Source organism: Ascaphus truei, chromosome 16 (assembly GCF_040206685.1).
Source record: "Ascaphus truei isolate aAscTru1 chromosome 16, aAscTru1.hap1, whole genome shotgun sequence".
In the NCBI taxonomy this organism is placed as follows: domain Eukaryota; kingdom Metazoa; phylum Chordata; class Amphibia; order Anura; family Ascaphidae; genus Ascaphus; species Ascaphus truei.
Window position 1 is genome coordinate 32,859,282 of NC_134498.1, and position 17,298 is coordinate 32,876,579.

Here is a 17,298-nt window from a genome sequence, read left to right on the forward strand (position 1 = left end):
ACACTGATACACCCCCCCACTGATACACCCCCCCACACTGATACACCCCCCCACTGATACACCCCCCCCCCCACTGATACACACCAACCCCCCCCCACTGATACACACACCACCCCCCACTGATACACACACCCCCACTGATACACACACACACCCCCACTGATACACACACACACACCCCCACTGATACACACACACACCCCCACTGATACACACCCCCCCCCCACTGATACACACACACCCCCCCACTGATACACACACACACCCCCACTGATATACACACACACACCCCCACTGATACACACACACACACCCACTGATACACACACACACACCCACTGATACACACACACACACCCACTGATACACACACACAACCACTGATACACACACCCACACCCACTGATACACACACACAACCACTGATACACACACCCACACCCACTGATACACACACCCACTGATACACACACACACTGATACACACACACACCCACTGATACACACACACACCCACTGATACACACACACACACCCACTGATACACACCCACACCCACTGATACACACACACACACACTGATACACACACACACACACACTGATACACACACCCCCCCACTGATACACACCCACTGATACACACCCACTGATACACACCCACTGATACACACACACTGATACACACACACACACTGATACACATACACACTGATACACATACACACACACACTGATACACATACACACACACACACACACACACACACACACACACACACACACACACACACACACACACACACACACACTGATACACACACACTGATACACCCCGCCTCCCCCTGCACCGCCCGCGACCGCGCAGCAACCACTGCCCGCCCCCGAGCCCATCTCCCACACCAAGGGGACGGGGGGAAGTGAGCGCCGGGGGGGCAAAGCTGTGAGCGCCGGGGGGGCAAAGCTGTGAGCGCCGGGGGGCAAATCTGTGAGCACCGATGGGCAATGGTGGGAGTGCCGGGGGGGCAATGGTGGGAGTGCCGGGGGGGGCAATGGTGGGAGCGCTGGGGGGGCAATGGTGGGAGCGCCGGGGGGGCAATGGTGGGAGCGCTGGGGGGGCAATGGTGGGAGCGCTGGGGGGGCAATGGTGGGAGCGCCGGGGGGGCAATGGTGGGAGCGCCGGGGGGGGCAATAGTGGGAGCGCCGGGGGGGGGGCAATGGTGGGAGCAATGCTGGGAGCGCCGGGGGGGGCAAAGGTACAAGGTGGTACAAAGGCAGGCGCACCCCCGCTACCACCTCCTATTACCCCCCCTGGCTGGGACCCGGGACAGAAGGGGGACACTCACCGCGCACAGAGGAGCCGGGTGCGGGAAGACACGTGTGCTCTGCACAAAGCGGAAGTCCCGCCCCGGCTTCCTCTGACCTGCCTGCAACCAATCCCCTGCGGGCCGGCCGGCATTCTAAGTCCCGCCCCCGGCAGCATCATTCATCCAATCCCCTGCGGGCCGGCCGGCATTCTAAGTCCCGCCCCCGGCATTCTCCTTCATTCAGTCCCCCCGGCAGCATTCACACACACATAGAAAATACTTACCGGCCGCCGCATTCTCCTCACCGCCGCTGCCCCGCAATACCGGGACCAGGGACAAAAACCGGGATGACTTAAAATCGGGACAGGACACAAAAAACCGGGACTGTCCCGGTAAAACCGGTACGAATGGTCACCCTACCCACAATGCCCCGGTGCGGGCAGGGAGTGGTAGGCTTGAGCCCCGGTGGGGGGCGAGGGAGCCGTGGGCCTGGGAAGGTGATGGCCTGAGGGCCCGCTGGGAGTTATAGTCTTGGGCATGCTGGGAGTTGTAGTCTTGGGCCCACTGCATGCTGGGAGTTGTGGTCCGGAAATGTGTCTGGATGCCCAATGTACAGCATTAAAGAGGATTATGTTGGATAGTTGGCAATTGGATATTATACTCTCTAAAACAAGTCGTGTTATTAGATGTATTTTTTCTCTCTCACTATAACATGTTCTGGGATTCTGTACAATGTAATAATATAGCAAGCTGGCAGCTTATGTAACAGTTATAAGCCAAGCGCACTAATAGTTCTTTACATATACAGATGAGTGCGGCTCCATGAAGTCACAATAAGGTAGGGGTGTGACACTGTCATCAAGGGCCATCAACAGGACCGGTTTTTAAAGCGGCAATCCAAGCTCTTCTTCTTCCTTCTTCCTTTTTTTTCGTTTACACTAGATTGAAGCAGGGGGTCTCCGGAGCTGCTCCCCATTAATTTCAACTCCAGGGACCCCCTGCTTCCAGAGATACTTACCTCTGTAGTAAGGGCCAGTACCGCTGGGCTAGCAAGAATCACATAATGGCCGCTTTTCAAAGCTTCGGTTCGGCCGCGTGATGTGAGAGCTTGACATTTTTACATTTCAGCCAGCTGGGCCGGAGCAGTTACCAGCAGATATGACTGACCTAAGTATCTCCGGGAGCAGGGGGTACCCCGAGCTGAGTGCGTGGATTGCGCCTTTAAGGCTATACTTGCTTCAGCACAGGTGGTGGTCATTTTAACTGAACCACCTTTTGCTGAAGCAGGGATATTCTTAAAACCTGACCTGTTGGGGATGGAGTTTGACACCGCAGCAATACTTTTTCATAGGGTTTCACAGGGCTGGGAAATTTACTCTCTCGTCCCCTCACACACACCTCCCTGCCACCGTGTGGATTGAGAGCAGGGGGTGGGCAGAGTACAGGAGGGGTCCGCCTCCTCCAAGTACCTCCGTCTCTGCCTTCTGCTCTCCTATCCTCCACTCCCCCTCACTAAGCTGCACGGCTGGACTTGACCTGTCAATCACCACATCTGCCCCTCCCAGTGCGCCGGATCCAGCTTGGATGCTGCTGGGGAGCGCTGTTGCTGGTTGCAGTGATGATTGACAGGTCAGTCATCACTGTGCACAGCACAGGTGCCAGCGGGGCGAAATTTTAGGTGACCTGGTGCCCTGGATTTTTCCATGTATGTATAGCCTGGTCTTCGGCAGCTATGTATTCTTATGGGCCTTTCCTCTGTCAGTCCTGTTAGAACAGGCAGTGGAAAGGTTAATTCCTTCAGTAGGCCTGTTTTGCATTTCAGCTCTGAGTATGCAGCAATATTCAGGGGCAGGCCTAAGCAACATTTGAATGTGTTAATCCAAAGGGTGGTTATGGGTTGGAACACCCCCTGATGCGTGTGTGAGCCAATCGGTATCCAGCTTTGAGTTGTAATGATTCAAAGCTAGAGACACTCCCTGAGGATATTCAAATTGAGACATATTCCCAAATTCAGTTAGTGTGAGTGAGTCTAGAGAGAGAGAGCTGAGAGAGATAGCAAGCCAAGAAAAGGTCTCCCCTCTTGCCCCACCTGGGCAAGGAGGGGGGGGGGGTTGGGAATTTAAGCTGCCATGAGCAGAGAGGCAGAGATTACACTATGCTATCTGCACACCTAGATCCACAGAAAAGAAGCTGCTGTGTGTGTCCCTGTTCCTGTGTCTGGAGAATGGAGTGTCAGTGGGGGTCTCTCCTCTGGAGACCCCAGGGGATCCCTGCTGGCTGGAGGCGCTGTGCACCTGAAGAGAACAAGGTAACCTGTCCCACATCTCCTGTCCCTGTCCTGGGCTCTCCCCACAACACCGCGGAGCACTCAGCCCTCCTGTTTACCAGCAGGTCACAGCACCAAGACAGCTCTGAGTGACCAGAAGTAGTGTATCCCCCAATCTCATGCAGGGTGGGGTACCATAGAAGGGTTACTTACATATGTATATCTTTATATAGTGCCGACAATCTACTCGGCGCTTTACAAAAGAGCCAATACAGTAACAGGAATTATAATACAATATGTGCAACAAACAATATCAGACCAAAAAAATACTGGGGTTGAAACCCCAATTAACCAATGCTACAGAGCTTTTAACCCACTGTTTTAAATGTTATAAAAATCTTTCTGCTTGGGAGACCAGGTCACGTGATGTGGTGAATGCATGCTCGAGGCTATGTATATTAACCCCTAGATGGCAACCGGTCTAGCAGTGGCATAGAGAGTTGTAAGGGGGAGTCTTGAAACCCCTCCAGACCTCTCTGTCAGCCTAAGCTATAAAGACCCTGAATGCCTGGGGCAGCTCTCATACAGCAGCAATGGTACTCACGTATTTGCACGATACACCTGGCTCTGTGTGCTCCTTTGCTGTTTTGAAAAGTAGAACAGGCACCTATACCGACGGGGACAGGCAGACCAGCGGGCACCATGATGCAGGAAGAAAGTTTCTGAGGCCGGACTGTGCTGCATACAAAAACCTTTATTGAAAAATGGTTAAAAAGAGGAGGGGAGGCATACCCCTGCACCTCTAACGCGTTTCACCCTGCAATTGGGCTTTTTCAAAAAAATTGCAGGGTGAAACGCGTTAGAGGTGCAGGGGTATGCCTCCCCTCCTCTTTTTAACCATTTTTCAATAAAGGTTTTTGTATGCAGCACAGTCCGGCCTCAGAAACAATATCAGACAATAGGAAATCGCTGCCCCGGAGAGCTTACAATCTAAGTTGTATGTTGCAAGATTTAGAGACAGGAGATTTCCATCTCTATTGATACGTGAATATTTACTATTCATGGCCACATTGGTTTAAATCTACAAGGAATATAAAGTATAACAATCGTTTCAAAAGTGGAGTAGGACAGTCTTTGATGTGGTATTCAGATCAGTCATGGTCACACGCTGTCTCTGGAAGTCCCAAAGTGCTGTAGAGAGCTGCGGGTCACGGCAAATAAAATAGTGAGATGTGTCCCCTTGGACTGAGTTTAAGGCAGATTCTGACCCTACGGGTAAGCGCATGGATATTCGTGGGTGAGAATTAATTTATGTGATTTCATGTTTGCGTTCTTCACGTGTGGCTTTCCACTTAAATTGTTACAAACCACTAGCTACCAATTAAAAAAATCTGAGTAGCCTAAGGCCTCGGCCATGTTACTTGCTTGCTGGCGGAAGCGCGCTCCCGCTGAGCACTGAGCCCCTACAGTCGCAATTAGAGCGGCTTTAGTAGGGGCTCGCCTATGCTTCCGCGCGCTTGCGGAAGCGTAGGTCTTAGGGGAATTTAAAAATTCCCCCGCTTGCCGGCGCGACAGCGGTTCGCCCAATGAGGGCGAACCAGCTCCGTGACGTCACTGGCCCACCCCCGGCCAGTGACGTACCCGCCCCCTGACAGCGCATGCGGTAAGCAACCGCAAGGCCAGGGAAAGCACCCGTTTCCCTGAGCCTCAGCGCGCCAGCAGGGAGCCTGGCCGAGGCCTAAGGCTTGTAATATAGTTTGCGCGCGCGTGCATGTGCGAACGCGCGTGCATGTGACGCACACTTTTTGTGGGTATACAGTCCGTGCTGCCGGGAGCGACAAGCTGGAAAGATTGTGTGTGTGTGTGTGTGTGTGTGTGTGTGTGTGTGTGTGTGTGTGTGTGTGTGTGTGTGTGTGTGTGTGTGTGTGTGTGTGTGTGTGTGTGTGTGTATGTGTGTGTGTGTGTGGTCCGTGAGTGAATAATTTATTAAATAAGATTTTTAAAAGAAGAAAAAAACATGTTTAATAAATAAAAATTATTTTAATTTGCACTTATTGACACACACACATTACTTCGCCGGTAGTGGCGCAAAATCATTATTTTCACTCGTCGGTCGGCTCCACGCTCACTACTGTGCGCACGCGCGGCCCTAGTATAGAACAGCTGACTAACCACAGCCAACCTATAAGTGCTGCGAGCACCCACTATATAACAGCCCGAAGGCAGGAGTGGCCAACTCCAGTCCTCGAGTCACCAACAGGTCAGGTTTTCAGTATAGCCCTGCTTCAGCACAGCTGGCTCAGTCGTAATGACAGCCACGTTTGAGCCACCTGTGCTGAAACAGAGATATCCTAACAGCCTGACCTATTGGTGACCCTTTAGGACTGGGGTTGGCCACCCCTGGCCTATGGGATTAGCCTGGTTCCTCGTGTTGTAAACGTAAAGGTTTAAATAAATTGCCATATGCAAATTAATTTGCTATCCATTATCCAGGTGATGGCTGTGTGGCATTGCCTGGTCCTGCAACGGTAAGCGCACCATGTATTCAGGCCAGGGATGCGAAACGCCTGGGCGCCTAAAAGGAACCCCCAGGTGGTGAGTTCAGGTGCAGCGCTGAGTGACCTGTCAGTTACACTTGTGCAACATCAACGCAGGTTCGGGCGCACGATGTCCAGCCACTGCGGTAACTGATGGGATTCAGCGCAAGGGGTGGGGGAGGGAGCGAGGCGCAGATCTCAACAAAACTGGCTCACAAGTTAACATTTTTGTCCCCTTTGATTAAAGCCCCAAAATACCGCCACACGCTATTTTTGTGCTTGTGTCTGCATCATGTATGTTAACGCTCTGGCATCAAAAGGGTTAAACAAGTCTTACATTTGCCCCAGATCGTTGTGTGTGTGTGTGTCATCCAGACAAATGTGTGAAGGCACTTTGTGTGTGTGTGTGGTTATCAGAACTGCAGGAGGGTGAAGTCTCAGTTTAGGATAATGGGGCACACTAGGCAGGCTGAGAGGTACCTGCCTGTAATGTCTGTATGTAGAGGCCGCTCCTGCAGAGCTGTGAGCAGCAATCACTGAATAACACCCATAATACTGCTGTATATTCTTATCGCCTTCCAGGCTTCCTGTCCCTCCTGATCATCCCGTCACCTGCCACCACAGGACCTCGTTATGTTCGGGTTGGATCAGACATACAGATGTGTGACGTGATATGTCCTCACACAGGGGGAGTTCTGACTCTTGATTGCAGACCTGGGCGCCCGATGCTGGACATGTTCTGCAATGACCATCACACCAAGATCTATGATAATTATAAATACAGACTTCACCTGAACACCTCCAGTGGCTGCTGGGTCCTGAGAGATGCTCGGAAGGAGGACTCCGGGGTGTATGAGATCAGATTCCATAGCAGTGCAGAAAAACTACTGAAATCTACACAGATCTCAGTGATCGGTGAGTAACAGAATTACACTAATCTCAGTGATCGGTGAGTAACAGAATTAAACTGATTTCTGTAATGGGCAACAATAATAAAACGGTAAAGACTTTTAATCTTCTATCGTGACTTACATTTGCTTAAAGAAGCCGACTGTATAAGAAGTTGAGGTTTCTATTATATAAAAGTGATATTGTATGCAGTGCGCTAGTTATTTCTATTTTATTTTGAAATGCCATGCTCCCCACAGTCATCACTAGTGTGTATGTAGCCCTGGTAAGAAATGGGGCTATAGTTCTATCCTCCTCCTGGTATAATCCCTGTTAAGGGCAGGTTGCCAGGAGTTATCATGGGTTTCCCCCACTTCAAGCACTGCCCTGAGTGGTGGAGGTAGGTCACCTGACCCTGTGTCAAAGCAAGAGACACGGGCGGTGCCTGCTGAGATCATAAAAGAGCAGTGCATTTCCTATTTAGTGTGTGTGTGTTCTGTCAGTCTGAGAGTAGTGATAGTGAGTTAGGAGGAGAGGAACGATCAGCTCATAAGTAGAGCTGATCTAGCTACAGTTAGTGAGGTGGAACCAAATACCTCTCACCCTGCGTAGGGGGTGAGGGAAGAGCTAGCCCCACTCTGGATGCCTTTGGTCCAGAGTGGCGGCAGGGACATCACAAGGGAGAACAGTTAGTGGACTGTGCATCAACTGTACCTGTCGGCTGCTGCTTCCGCCCAAGAGAATAAAGAGACTGCTGCTTTTAAAGATAATCCTTGTGTGAGACTGGAATCTCTCATCCCCCGTGGGGAATCTCTGTGGTAAGGATTCCACCCCGCATTCCTGGGGCTTACTATAGATGGAGGCGCTGCACCATTGAACCAGAACGAAGGCATCCACCCCAGTAACCTGTTACTGTTATCACCCATGTCATCGCGGGAGACTCAGGCCCTCCTGTTGCCAGCAGGTATGCACCACACAGAGACACCTAGCCAGATCCCAGAACACCTTAGGGGACCCGATCTGCGATTAAGGGGGGGGGGAGATGGGCTAGATGTACATACGTACATACATACATACAGTCCCTATTTCATTCTCCCATCATTCTTACTCGTGCACATTACATTTCTCCTGGGTCCTATCTGTATATTCTTGTCTGCACTTTCCTGTTCTCTCCTTTCTGTGACCTGGTGGTTCCCAACCTTTTTTGTTTGGAGGAATCCTTGAAGTTTTTCGAAAAATCTCGGGGTACCCCTAAATGGCTGACACATATTAGGTTAATTTCACACCTCACCCGCCCCCTCTATTTCCCACCCTCTACCCATGTATTCATCTCCCCTCCGTCTCACTCTCCCCTCCTCCCGCCTCGCATGTATTTAACTCCCCTGCATCTCACTCTTACTCCATCTTTTCCTCACTCACTCTCCCCCTCTCTCCTCTCACTCAACCCTAGCTTACGTCAATTACCCCACTCTCACTCAATCCTCTCCACAAAATACATACCAAAAAACCCCACCCCCCTAAATACTGGCAACCCCACCCCGCAATACATAATAAACATACCAGCCCCCGCCAATACATATTAAAAAATGCCCACGCCGCCCCAATACATTTTTTTAAAAATCGGGCCGCACGGGTAAAAATCATCATTGGCTTCAATCCCACATGTTCTGTACTGCCTCGGCAGGAGGCGGCGGAGGGCACGTGCGGCAGTGGCAGGAGGCGGCAGAGGTGGCAGCTAACTACAGAGCACGCAGGACTGCATGCACTCGCTCTAGCTAGCAGCAGGCACAGGAAGTGCCGCACTGCTAGAGCGCGCTCCTGCAGTCTTGTGAGTGGGCTCTGGGGGGGGGGGGGAGGCGGGGGGAGTTGGGAGAGCCAGGAATGCCGTCGCGGGTCGCCGTGAGTGCGGGTGGCTATGCGGAACCTCTGGGACTGCTCCAGGGAGCTCCAGGGTTCTGCGGAACCATGGTTGAGAAACACTGGTGATGGGGATGTTAATGTGTTTAGCAGATTTGGGTTTGTCAAGGTAATCGTGTTGCTAAAGTCTTCTCTTCAAGCAAGGTAAATTGTCCATAGACCTTGTGCATTTCTTACCTGCAGCTGTATCTGCCCAGGTCTTGAGATATCTTGCTGGTCTTCAAGCTAACCCTATTTTACATTGAAACATTAACCCATCTGTGACAGGGTGAATAAAAGCCACCAGCTGTATGCCTGGCAGACATATCTTTGGTCTGCAGTGCAGCAGTGATGAGGTGATCTTCAGCTGGGAAGCTCATGGCAATTAGTTGAATCCCAGCTGCCTAATCAAGGTTTTAAAAACCCCAGGATGTGCACACATGCAGCTAGCTGGTCAGGAGATAGGAGTGAGTTACTGAAGAGATTACTGATATAAGGTCTGTTTGCAAAGTACATGGTTTATGAACTGTTGTGTCCTGCATGTTGAAGAGAAACTGCTTTGTTTGCCATGCTGAAGAGAAGCTATTTTCTTTTGTCTGCTGAAGAGAAGCTATTTTTGTTTTGTGTACTGTATGTTTTAAGGCTAAATAAGCCTTGTCAAGAGACCCCGCGTGTGTAGTTGCATGTACTCTGCAACACCATCCCTTGCTTGTTGAAGCTTGCACAGTTTCATCATATTACTCGGTCTCTCTTGTAGTCCAAAGTCCAACAGGTGCTTATCGGCAAGACTGCTTTAGAAAATGTTTTGTGTGCCAAGTGGGCCCCCCCCCTTTCCTTCCCAATTCCTGTACAGCAACATTTGTATATCCAATCTTTTATATATTTAATGGGTAATTTAGTTTGAAAACGGCCGGCGACTGCTTTATAGAATAAGCCCCTAATTGTATTGTAGGTTGTTTAGAAAGATATTAAACATGGCCCCTCGGGGTCACCTATAGACTCGACTTCACCGCCCTGACCGGCTGCCATTTTTTTTTTTGCCGGTTCCAGACAGCGGGAACCACTGAGCAGCTCCGGGGGTTCCCTCATCCCGGCAAATGAAATAAAACTCTTGGGCAGTCTGGATTGCTCCTCTAACATGAATTCTGTATTGTATAGTGATACAGAGTATCTCTTCTATTTTCACAGCTAGCTGGTTTCATATAAGAGACCTGCCAGATATTGACCCAGATCAGAGGGTCACTGACATTCTCCTGATACCGTTTCAGACCCAGTCGTAATCTACAACATAACGAGTAACTCCAGCCTGCTGGGGTCGGACGTCTCTCTGCACGTCCTGTTCTCTGGGGAAGAGACCACAGTGACCTGGGAGGTGGATGGGGGCGCTCTCCCGGGCAGATACCAGCTGAGCGACAGGAAAAGGACTCTGCTTATCCCGAGCGCGCAGAGAGGAGACGATGGGAGGAGATTCAGTGTCGGGGTAACAAACCCAGTCAGTGAGGACAGCAGGGAATATGTGCTGCAGCTTATAGGTAAGTGTGTGTATGTATATAAGAGGGGTTTTGAGTATCACAAAATGTAGATAACCTGATATCCAGTCACTGTCTCTGCTTTTGTCTATATGTGCTACTTGCTGATTTAATGCACAATAACCACTCTGCTCTTTCTGCTTCAGGGAAAAATTTAAATATATGTACACACACACGACACACACGACACACACGACACACACGACACACACGACACACACGACACACACGACACACACGACACACACGACACACACGACACACACACACACACACACACACACACACACACACAATATCAGCTTTTGTTAACCTGTCTTCCTTCCTTTACCTAAGCTCTCACTGCTCTGTGATGCTGGTGAGTATTTGTGATCCAAACCGTGCAGGTCAATAGGAATTGTAATCGGGTTCATGGAAAGTAAGAGGAAGAGATGGGCTCATTTTCACCAAAATTCACAAATACTTTGGAGTTCGAACAAAAGTTCCCCTAAGTGTGGGTTTATTTATTGTTTGGATGTGGGGGGTTAATTTAAAAATAAAAAATGAGATTACAAAATGTAGCAAATATTTGAATATGGGCGGGGGGAGTACTGTAATTGGAGGGTCTTTGGGGGGAACATATGAAAGAATATCGAAAATACACATTACATTTTTTTTCATATTTTTCTGAAAGTTATTTATTTGCAATTTAATTTTGACACATTTTGCCCATCTCTAATAATAAGGGGGAATCCCCGGGAGTCCAGAATGAGAAATGCGAGGGTGTGAGTCTCCTGCGTGAGACGCCCTTTTATCCGATCAGAGGGACGTGTGTAAATGTTTGAGGGGCGGCATTTTCTAAAGATATTCCAATGGGCACCGATCATTGGAAAGAAAAAGTGCAAAAAAACATTGTGTAGTGAGTTTCATGACCACGTGCAGGAAATGCCCTCACATTCCTTCCAGTATACAGGATTTCTAATTGCTACATGCAAAAAGCAAGTCGGGGGTTTTCTTTAATCAACAATTCTTCTCTGATCTTTGAAAACATCTAAAGAGGCGTTTTCTAAATTAGAAAATGAGGGATTGCACATTTTTTGAGCAGATTAACCAGAATATACAACATCTCCTACATAATAACAGGGACTCGCACAGGGAGCAAATCCGCACCCAGACAAGGCACAGCCAGGGACAGGATAGCCCAATCCTGGGAGAGTCTCGGCTGTTAGCAGCTTCCATCGCCTAGAAGATATAAAGTGACCAGTGAGCGCACGTCCCCCCAGGATCTGAGTGTGGCCCTGCAGGTTACACACTGTGTGATGTGTTAGACTGGCAGCTTGGAGACCGTGTGTGTGTGTGTGTGTGTGTGTGTGTGTGCTGCAGGTTACGCACTGTGTGATGTGTTACAGACTAAGTGGGAAAAACGGCGGTGCATCTGCTGCTGAAGAAAAATGACCAATGCTGCCAAAAACTAGGTGCAAAAATTTATTGTAGGCACGTTTAAAAACAGTAAAGGAACACTGACGCGTTTTACGTGGCTTTATCAAAGAGACAGTACACAAAACCGATCAAACATTTAAATACCCATAATTCCCTCCCTTCACCCGTGACGCTGTATTGCAACGTCCAATGGGACGCGTCACACCCCTTCACTGACGTGGAGCTAATAAGCTCAGTGTAATGCCAGCTGAACTGCAATGCACACAAGTATAGGAGGTAAAGTACCCTCCCACCTGTGACGTAACGGCCCGTCTGACCAATCAAACACTAACTTAGACGGGTGCCGTGTGAATGTAAACAAAGCAGTTTTTTTAGGGTATATAGTATAACCGGACAGGGAAGGAAACATGGGCATATCAATCAAAACAAATGACTTATTGGGGCAATGCTGCGAATTCATAATTAATACATATAAACAATTGTAATTCAAGAGCAATTGACCCACATAATAAATCAAGAAATTTAAAACACTATCAACACTATAGTGAGAACAATAAAAAAACAATTACTGTAAATATATCCTCACAATACTGAAAAGTTACAAAAATTGCAAAAATATAAAAAAGTATGTATCTGAAGTACAAAAAACACTGATAATTGCAAAGATCATAATAACAATTATAAATCATTCATTAAATTGAATAAACAGGACAGTGTATATATATCATGTAAGGACATTTGTGGAGGAAGAATGGTACATGTGAGAAAAGAAAACCTTACATATTCTTATCAATAATAATATTTTCCAATGATATTTAATTGATATTTCATAAATACACTATTTTAAGAAACACTGTATAGAGGTCAGAACCTCCTATCCAGAGGAACATTATTTATAATGATCTGTTATTATTATTATTATTGTTATTCAAAAGCCCTAATCCAATCATATTATAATTAACATATTAACATATATAAACCTGATAATTAATATGTTAAATGATATTGGAATTGTTTAATGTTATTACATATTATTGCAAGAAGTGTTGTAATTCCCAGTCAACGTTAATTCCATGTGGGGCCAGGGTGTCCAAAGAAAACATCCAAAGCATTTCTCTTTTGTTCAAAATATTAATTCTATCACCCCCTCGTTTCAAAATCTCAATGTGCTCAATAGCCAAAATTTTGAAATTTGCAAGACCACCTTGGGGACATTGTACAAAGTGTCTTGAAACCGGATGTTTTGTATCCTTTATGCTAATAAACCTGACATGTTACATCATTCTTTGTCTCAATGGTCTTATTGTTCTCCCAACGTATCCCTTGGAGCACTTGCACCAAATATAATAAATCACAAACTGTGTGTTGCAATTTATAAAAGATGTTACAGACTGGCAGCTTGAGGACCCTGTGTGTGTGTGTGTGTGTGTGCTGCAGGTTACACACTGTGTGATGTGTGACAGACTGGCAGCTTGGGGACCCTGTGTGTGTGACACGTACATACACCCGAGTGCTGTGTCCTCCTGTCTGTATTCACACTGACCTCTCCCTCTGATTACACGTATGAAGATGATGTTGCATGGGGATAGGATAGAGATAAATTAGCATATAGTTGTATGATACATACATCTAATCTGCTATTTCATCTACAATCACCAACTTAGATTTATGTATAATACAACATGTGCTCATTTATCTCTCTCATATCCACAACATGGAGCAAAAAGGTTCCCAACGTCCCCCTGACACAGTGAGCGACACAACATGTAACTGACCGTACGGGTTATCATATCACGACCCTACGTTATCTGCCAGTGACCTGCGTCTCCCTCTGAGTCTCTCAGCATCAACTTTACATTATTAATTACCTTTTGAGTCCCTGGATATAAATCCCCCACTTGTGTTTTTTGTTTTTCTGCATGTGTGTGTTTTGCCGGAATGTTTGTGATATGTAGAAAGCGCTGACCAAGAAACAGGTTCATTCATCTCATTTGTTTTTTTGACAGATAACGGATCATCTAATCAGCTATCAGCCGGCGCTGTTGCAGGGGTAGTTGTAGGTATCCTTGTGATAATTGGCATTGTTGCATTCCTTATTATCCTTATGGTGAGCACTTTCTGCATTCTCTGTAGCTTCCTCCCCCAGCACAGGGACCCCCCCATATCTTATACATTATCCTTAAGGATGCTTTTTATGTATAATACAACACACATCCTGACTTAGGACTGTATCACACTGCAATCTGTTATACAGCACAATGCAACACACATCCTGACCTCAATACTGTGTCACACACAGGAATCTATTAAAGCGGCAACATGTGAAATCTTGGGGGTGCCGGGGCGGGGGTTTAATAAATGAGTTCTGTAGCTTTAGATAATAGTGACTTTCAAAAAACATTAAAGCTGTCGTTTTTTTTTTTTATTCTTATTTTTCCCATTCAATATGTGCATCAATACAATCTGCACACTGAGCAGTGATTAGCTAAGCTGCAGATCGATCCGTTCTCCTGTAATCAATCGCTTTCTTCAGGGTTATTTAATTCAGCATTATTTGAAATGTAGTTCTGGAATATGATTGACTGGGCAGTTACTAGATACAATTGGTGCACTGCTAGAGAGAAGGCGGGGCTAAAGAGCCAGAGCCTATCAGCAGGGGAAGGGGCTGTCACTTTGGAAATGATTCCTACATTAGAAACATTAAAAATGTCTGGTAAACATTTAAGAAGTATTTTCTCATAGTACAGAACTGAATTTTTTTTTTATTGCTTGAACTGCTGCTTTAAATCTCAAAGCCATTTTTTTTTATAACTTAAATTTTTTATTAGTTTTCACAGTGTTACAATACATGCGTACATACAATATTTGTAATGATTTTCAACATTGAACACCGTGCAACTCCCATTTTCTAGTGAAATAATAATACATAATAACACTCCCTATGCGGGAGGGGGTTGGGGAAGGAAAGGGGGTGTGGGGGGGGGGGGGGGGTGAGACACCTCTTCTGCATGCTTCTTTTCCTTGGGGTCATCTCAAAGCCATTTTTAATGTGTTTTAATATACTGAGCCATACTCTTGCAGACTTTAGCAAACTTCCCCCTGCAATGCAAGATCTTTGCAACTCTCTCCTGTTTGATAATTGTTTGCTGATATTCCCAGCAGTTAGAGCAGCAAACTAACAATAGTCAATGTTAGCTTGGTAATATCAGGATACATTGTAGCTGCTGAGTTACATTGACTGAAGGATTGATTTAAACTGAAAGGTGGCCATTACGTTAGGGTTTCGAGCAGGATTTTGACACATTTATAACAGGAGCACCAAACACTCGCCAGCTTAGGTAAGAATGTAGAATCCTACATTGTCGCACACTTTACAAGTGAAAAGAAAAAAGTTAGGAAGTAGCATTACTGCTTTAACACATCCTGACACTCGCGAATCACTGCCATATATTGTAACTTAACACTTCCCTGGTGAAGTTCTTACATACATCAGAATATTACTGTACCAGAGTTTGGTAACAAGTCTCCTTTAGTTTTACAGAAGTATTCCAAAAAACAATTCAGTGAGAGAATCGGAGCATAATATATCATTCTGTGTTGTGCATTAACATGGAGTTTTATATGATGTATTTTTACATCCCCAGTGTACGAAGATGTTCAACCAGAGAGAGGCCTCAGGAGAGGAGAGGAACAGGACCAGCGGCCACGGAGGAGAGGTCACCAACAGATCCCCTGAGACAGCTGGAGAGACGCAGACTCTGAGAGACACTGACAGTGTAAAAATAGACAGCGGGGAGGTGGTGAGGTAAACAGCTACTGTACCATCTGCGACCTAGTGACCAAAGACAGATACTAAACACACACTGAGCAAGCTCTCTCCCCCCCTAATCATGGTTCAGGTATTGTCTCTCTTGCTAAAAAGAAACAGAAATAGACTGCCCGGCGCTTCCTTATGCCTGGGACATAGTAGTGTGAGCAAGGCTGAGCCGTGCTGAGCAGGGCTCACACTCGGCACTGAGCCCCTGCAGCCGCAATGAGAGCGGCTTTAGCAGGGGCTCGCGCACGCGTCCGCACGCTTGGGGAAAGCGTGTCGCACCAAGATTTCAAATTTGGCGCTCGCCGGAGCGCAGGGCCGGTCACGTGAGCTGGTTCGTCCAATAAGGCGAACCAGCTCTGTGACATCACTGGCCCTCCCCCGACACGCCCACGGACGGCGCGCTGGTTAGGCCAGGGAAAGCACCGCACTGATGAAATAACTATGTCCCAGGCCTTAGTACAGTGTCACAGCACAACCCAGTGGTAAAAAAAATATATCAAGCAAATTAAAGAAAATACAGGAAGGCCCCGCTTCTCGGCGCTTCGTTATCCGGCGTTCCGATTATACGGCGGCGCCGAGAAGGGGATCGCCATCTTTAAACCGCACACCATAGGCCGCGCATGCGTAGTGCGGCGAAAAACGCCGTTCTGTGCATGCAGAGAACTGAAAATTGCAGGATCCGCTTTCCGGTGATTTTCACTATACGGCAGGGCCCTGGAACGGAAGCCGCCGTATACCCGGGGCCCTGCTGTATGCAATACGAATAAAAGTACCGACAATAAAATATAAAATCAAAGGACCACTCAACCTCATGAGGGGAAAGCCACAATCCTCTAGAGAACAGAAAACGCAAAAGATTAGGGAGTGGGTCCTAGATTTGACCAATGGTGTTCTGCAGCAGCTTCAGATGATGCACTGCCTGGTAGCCAAACTAGAGATGGTGGGGAAGAAAACGGGAAGGGAGGGGAAGGAGACAAAGAAGGGGCTGACGGTGTAGTAATACAAAACACCTTTAATAAATAACACATAAAAAGCCCCCCTGAGGGCGTACTCACTCTGTACTGCCATTCAGGGCACATAAGGGTATCTTTACAGCCAATGCTGTCCGGTGTGCGTTTCCTCCGTCTCTGACGGTCCCCACAAGCGGCCGCTGGGGTTCTCGTGCAGCTTGACTGGAGTCGGCGTCTGACGTCACAATCAACCGGGAACGGATTGCCTCCTCCTCTTCCACTCAACGCGTTTCGCAAGATAGGGTTAACTTGCCACTCGCCATCTCTCTTTCGCCTATTCAGTTTTTATTTTTATGTATTGTTGTTTTTCCATGTGTTATGTCACATTAGTGTTATAAATATATATTAATAAAAGTACAATGTGAGCGTGGTCATTGTGTTGTGAAGCTGGTTGAGAGGCTGTGTATATATAGATATTTATATCAGTAAGTCAGACAGTGACTACCGTTCATTGAGACTGTAAATCAGGACAGGTTTATTCCTTTCACAGTTGGTACTTGAGATTCAGATCACACTTAGGGAGAAAAATACTGGTTTAGAAGAGTACCATTGCAGGGTTACTCTAAGCTCCCCAGATGGATTTCCCTGTACCAGCTCTTTAAGGAGGCAGGAGCAGCAGATCCTGGAGAG

At 47.4% G+C, this 17,298-nt stretch overlaps 1 protein-coding gene across 5 annotated transcripts in view; it reads left to right on the forward strand.

Annotated features, from left to right (window-relative positions):
• LOC142467395 (cell adhesion molecule CEACAM1-like) overlaps positions 1–17,038 on the forward strand; it is a 33,972-nt gene extending 16,934 nt beyond the window's left edge. Inside the window, exons 1-5 of one of the 5 annotated variants that reach the window (XM_075573028.1) lie at positions 3,463–3,614; positions 6,692–7,024; positions 10,162–10,425; positions 13,848–13,948; positions 15,486–17,038. In XM_075573028.1, the coding sequence (XP_075429143.1) occupies positions 6,769–7,024; positions 10,162–10,425; positions 13,848–13,948; positions 15,486–15,650 (786 nt within the window). In that variant the 5' untranslated portion in view covers positions 3,463–3,614; positions 6,692–6,768 and the 3' untranslated portion in view covers positions 15,651–17,038. Of the gene's footprint in view, positions 1–3,462; positions 3,615–6,691; positions 7,025–10,161; positions 10,426–13,847; positions 13,949–15,485 lie in introns of those variants that run through there. The other 4 variants (XM_075573031.1, XM_075573030.1, XM_075573029.1 and 1 more) reach the window with 4 other exon arrangements.
• Positions 17,039–17,298: the final 260 nt, after the last annotated feature.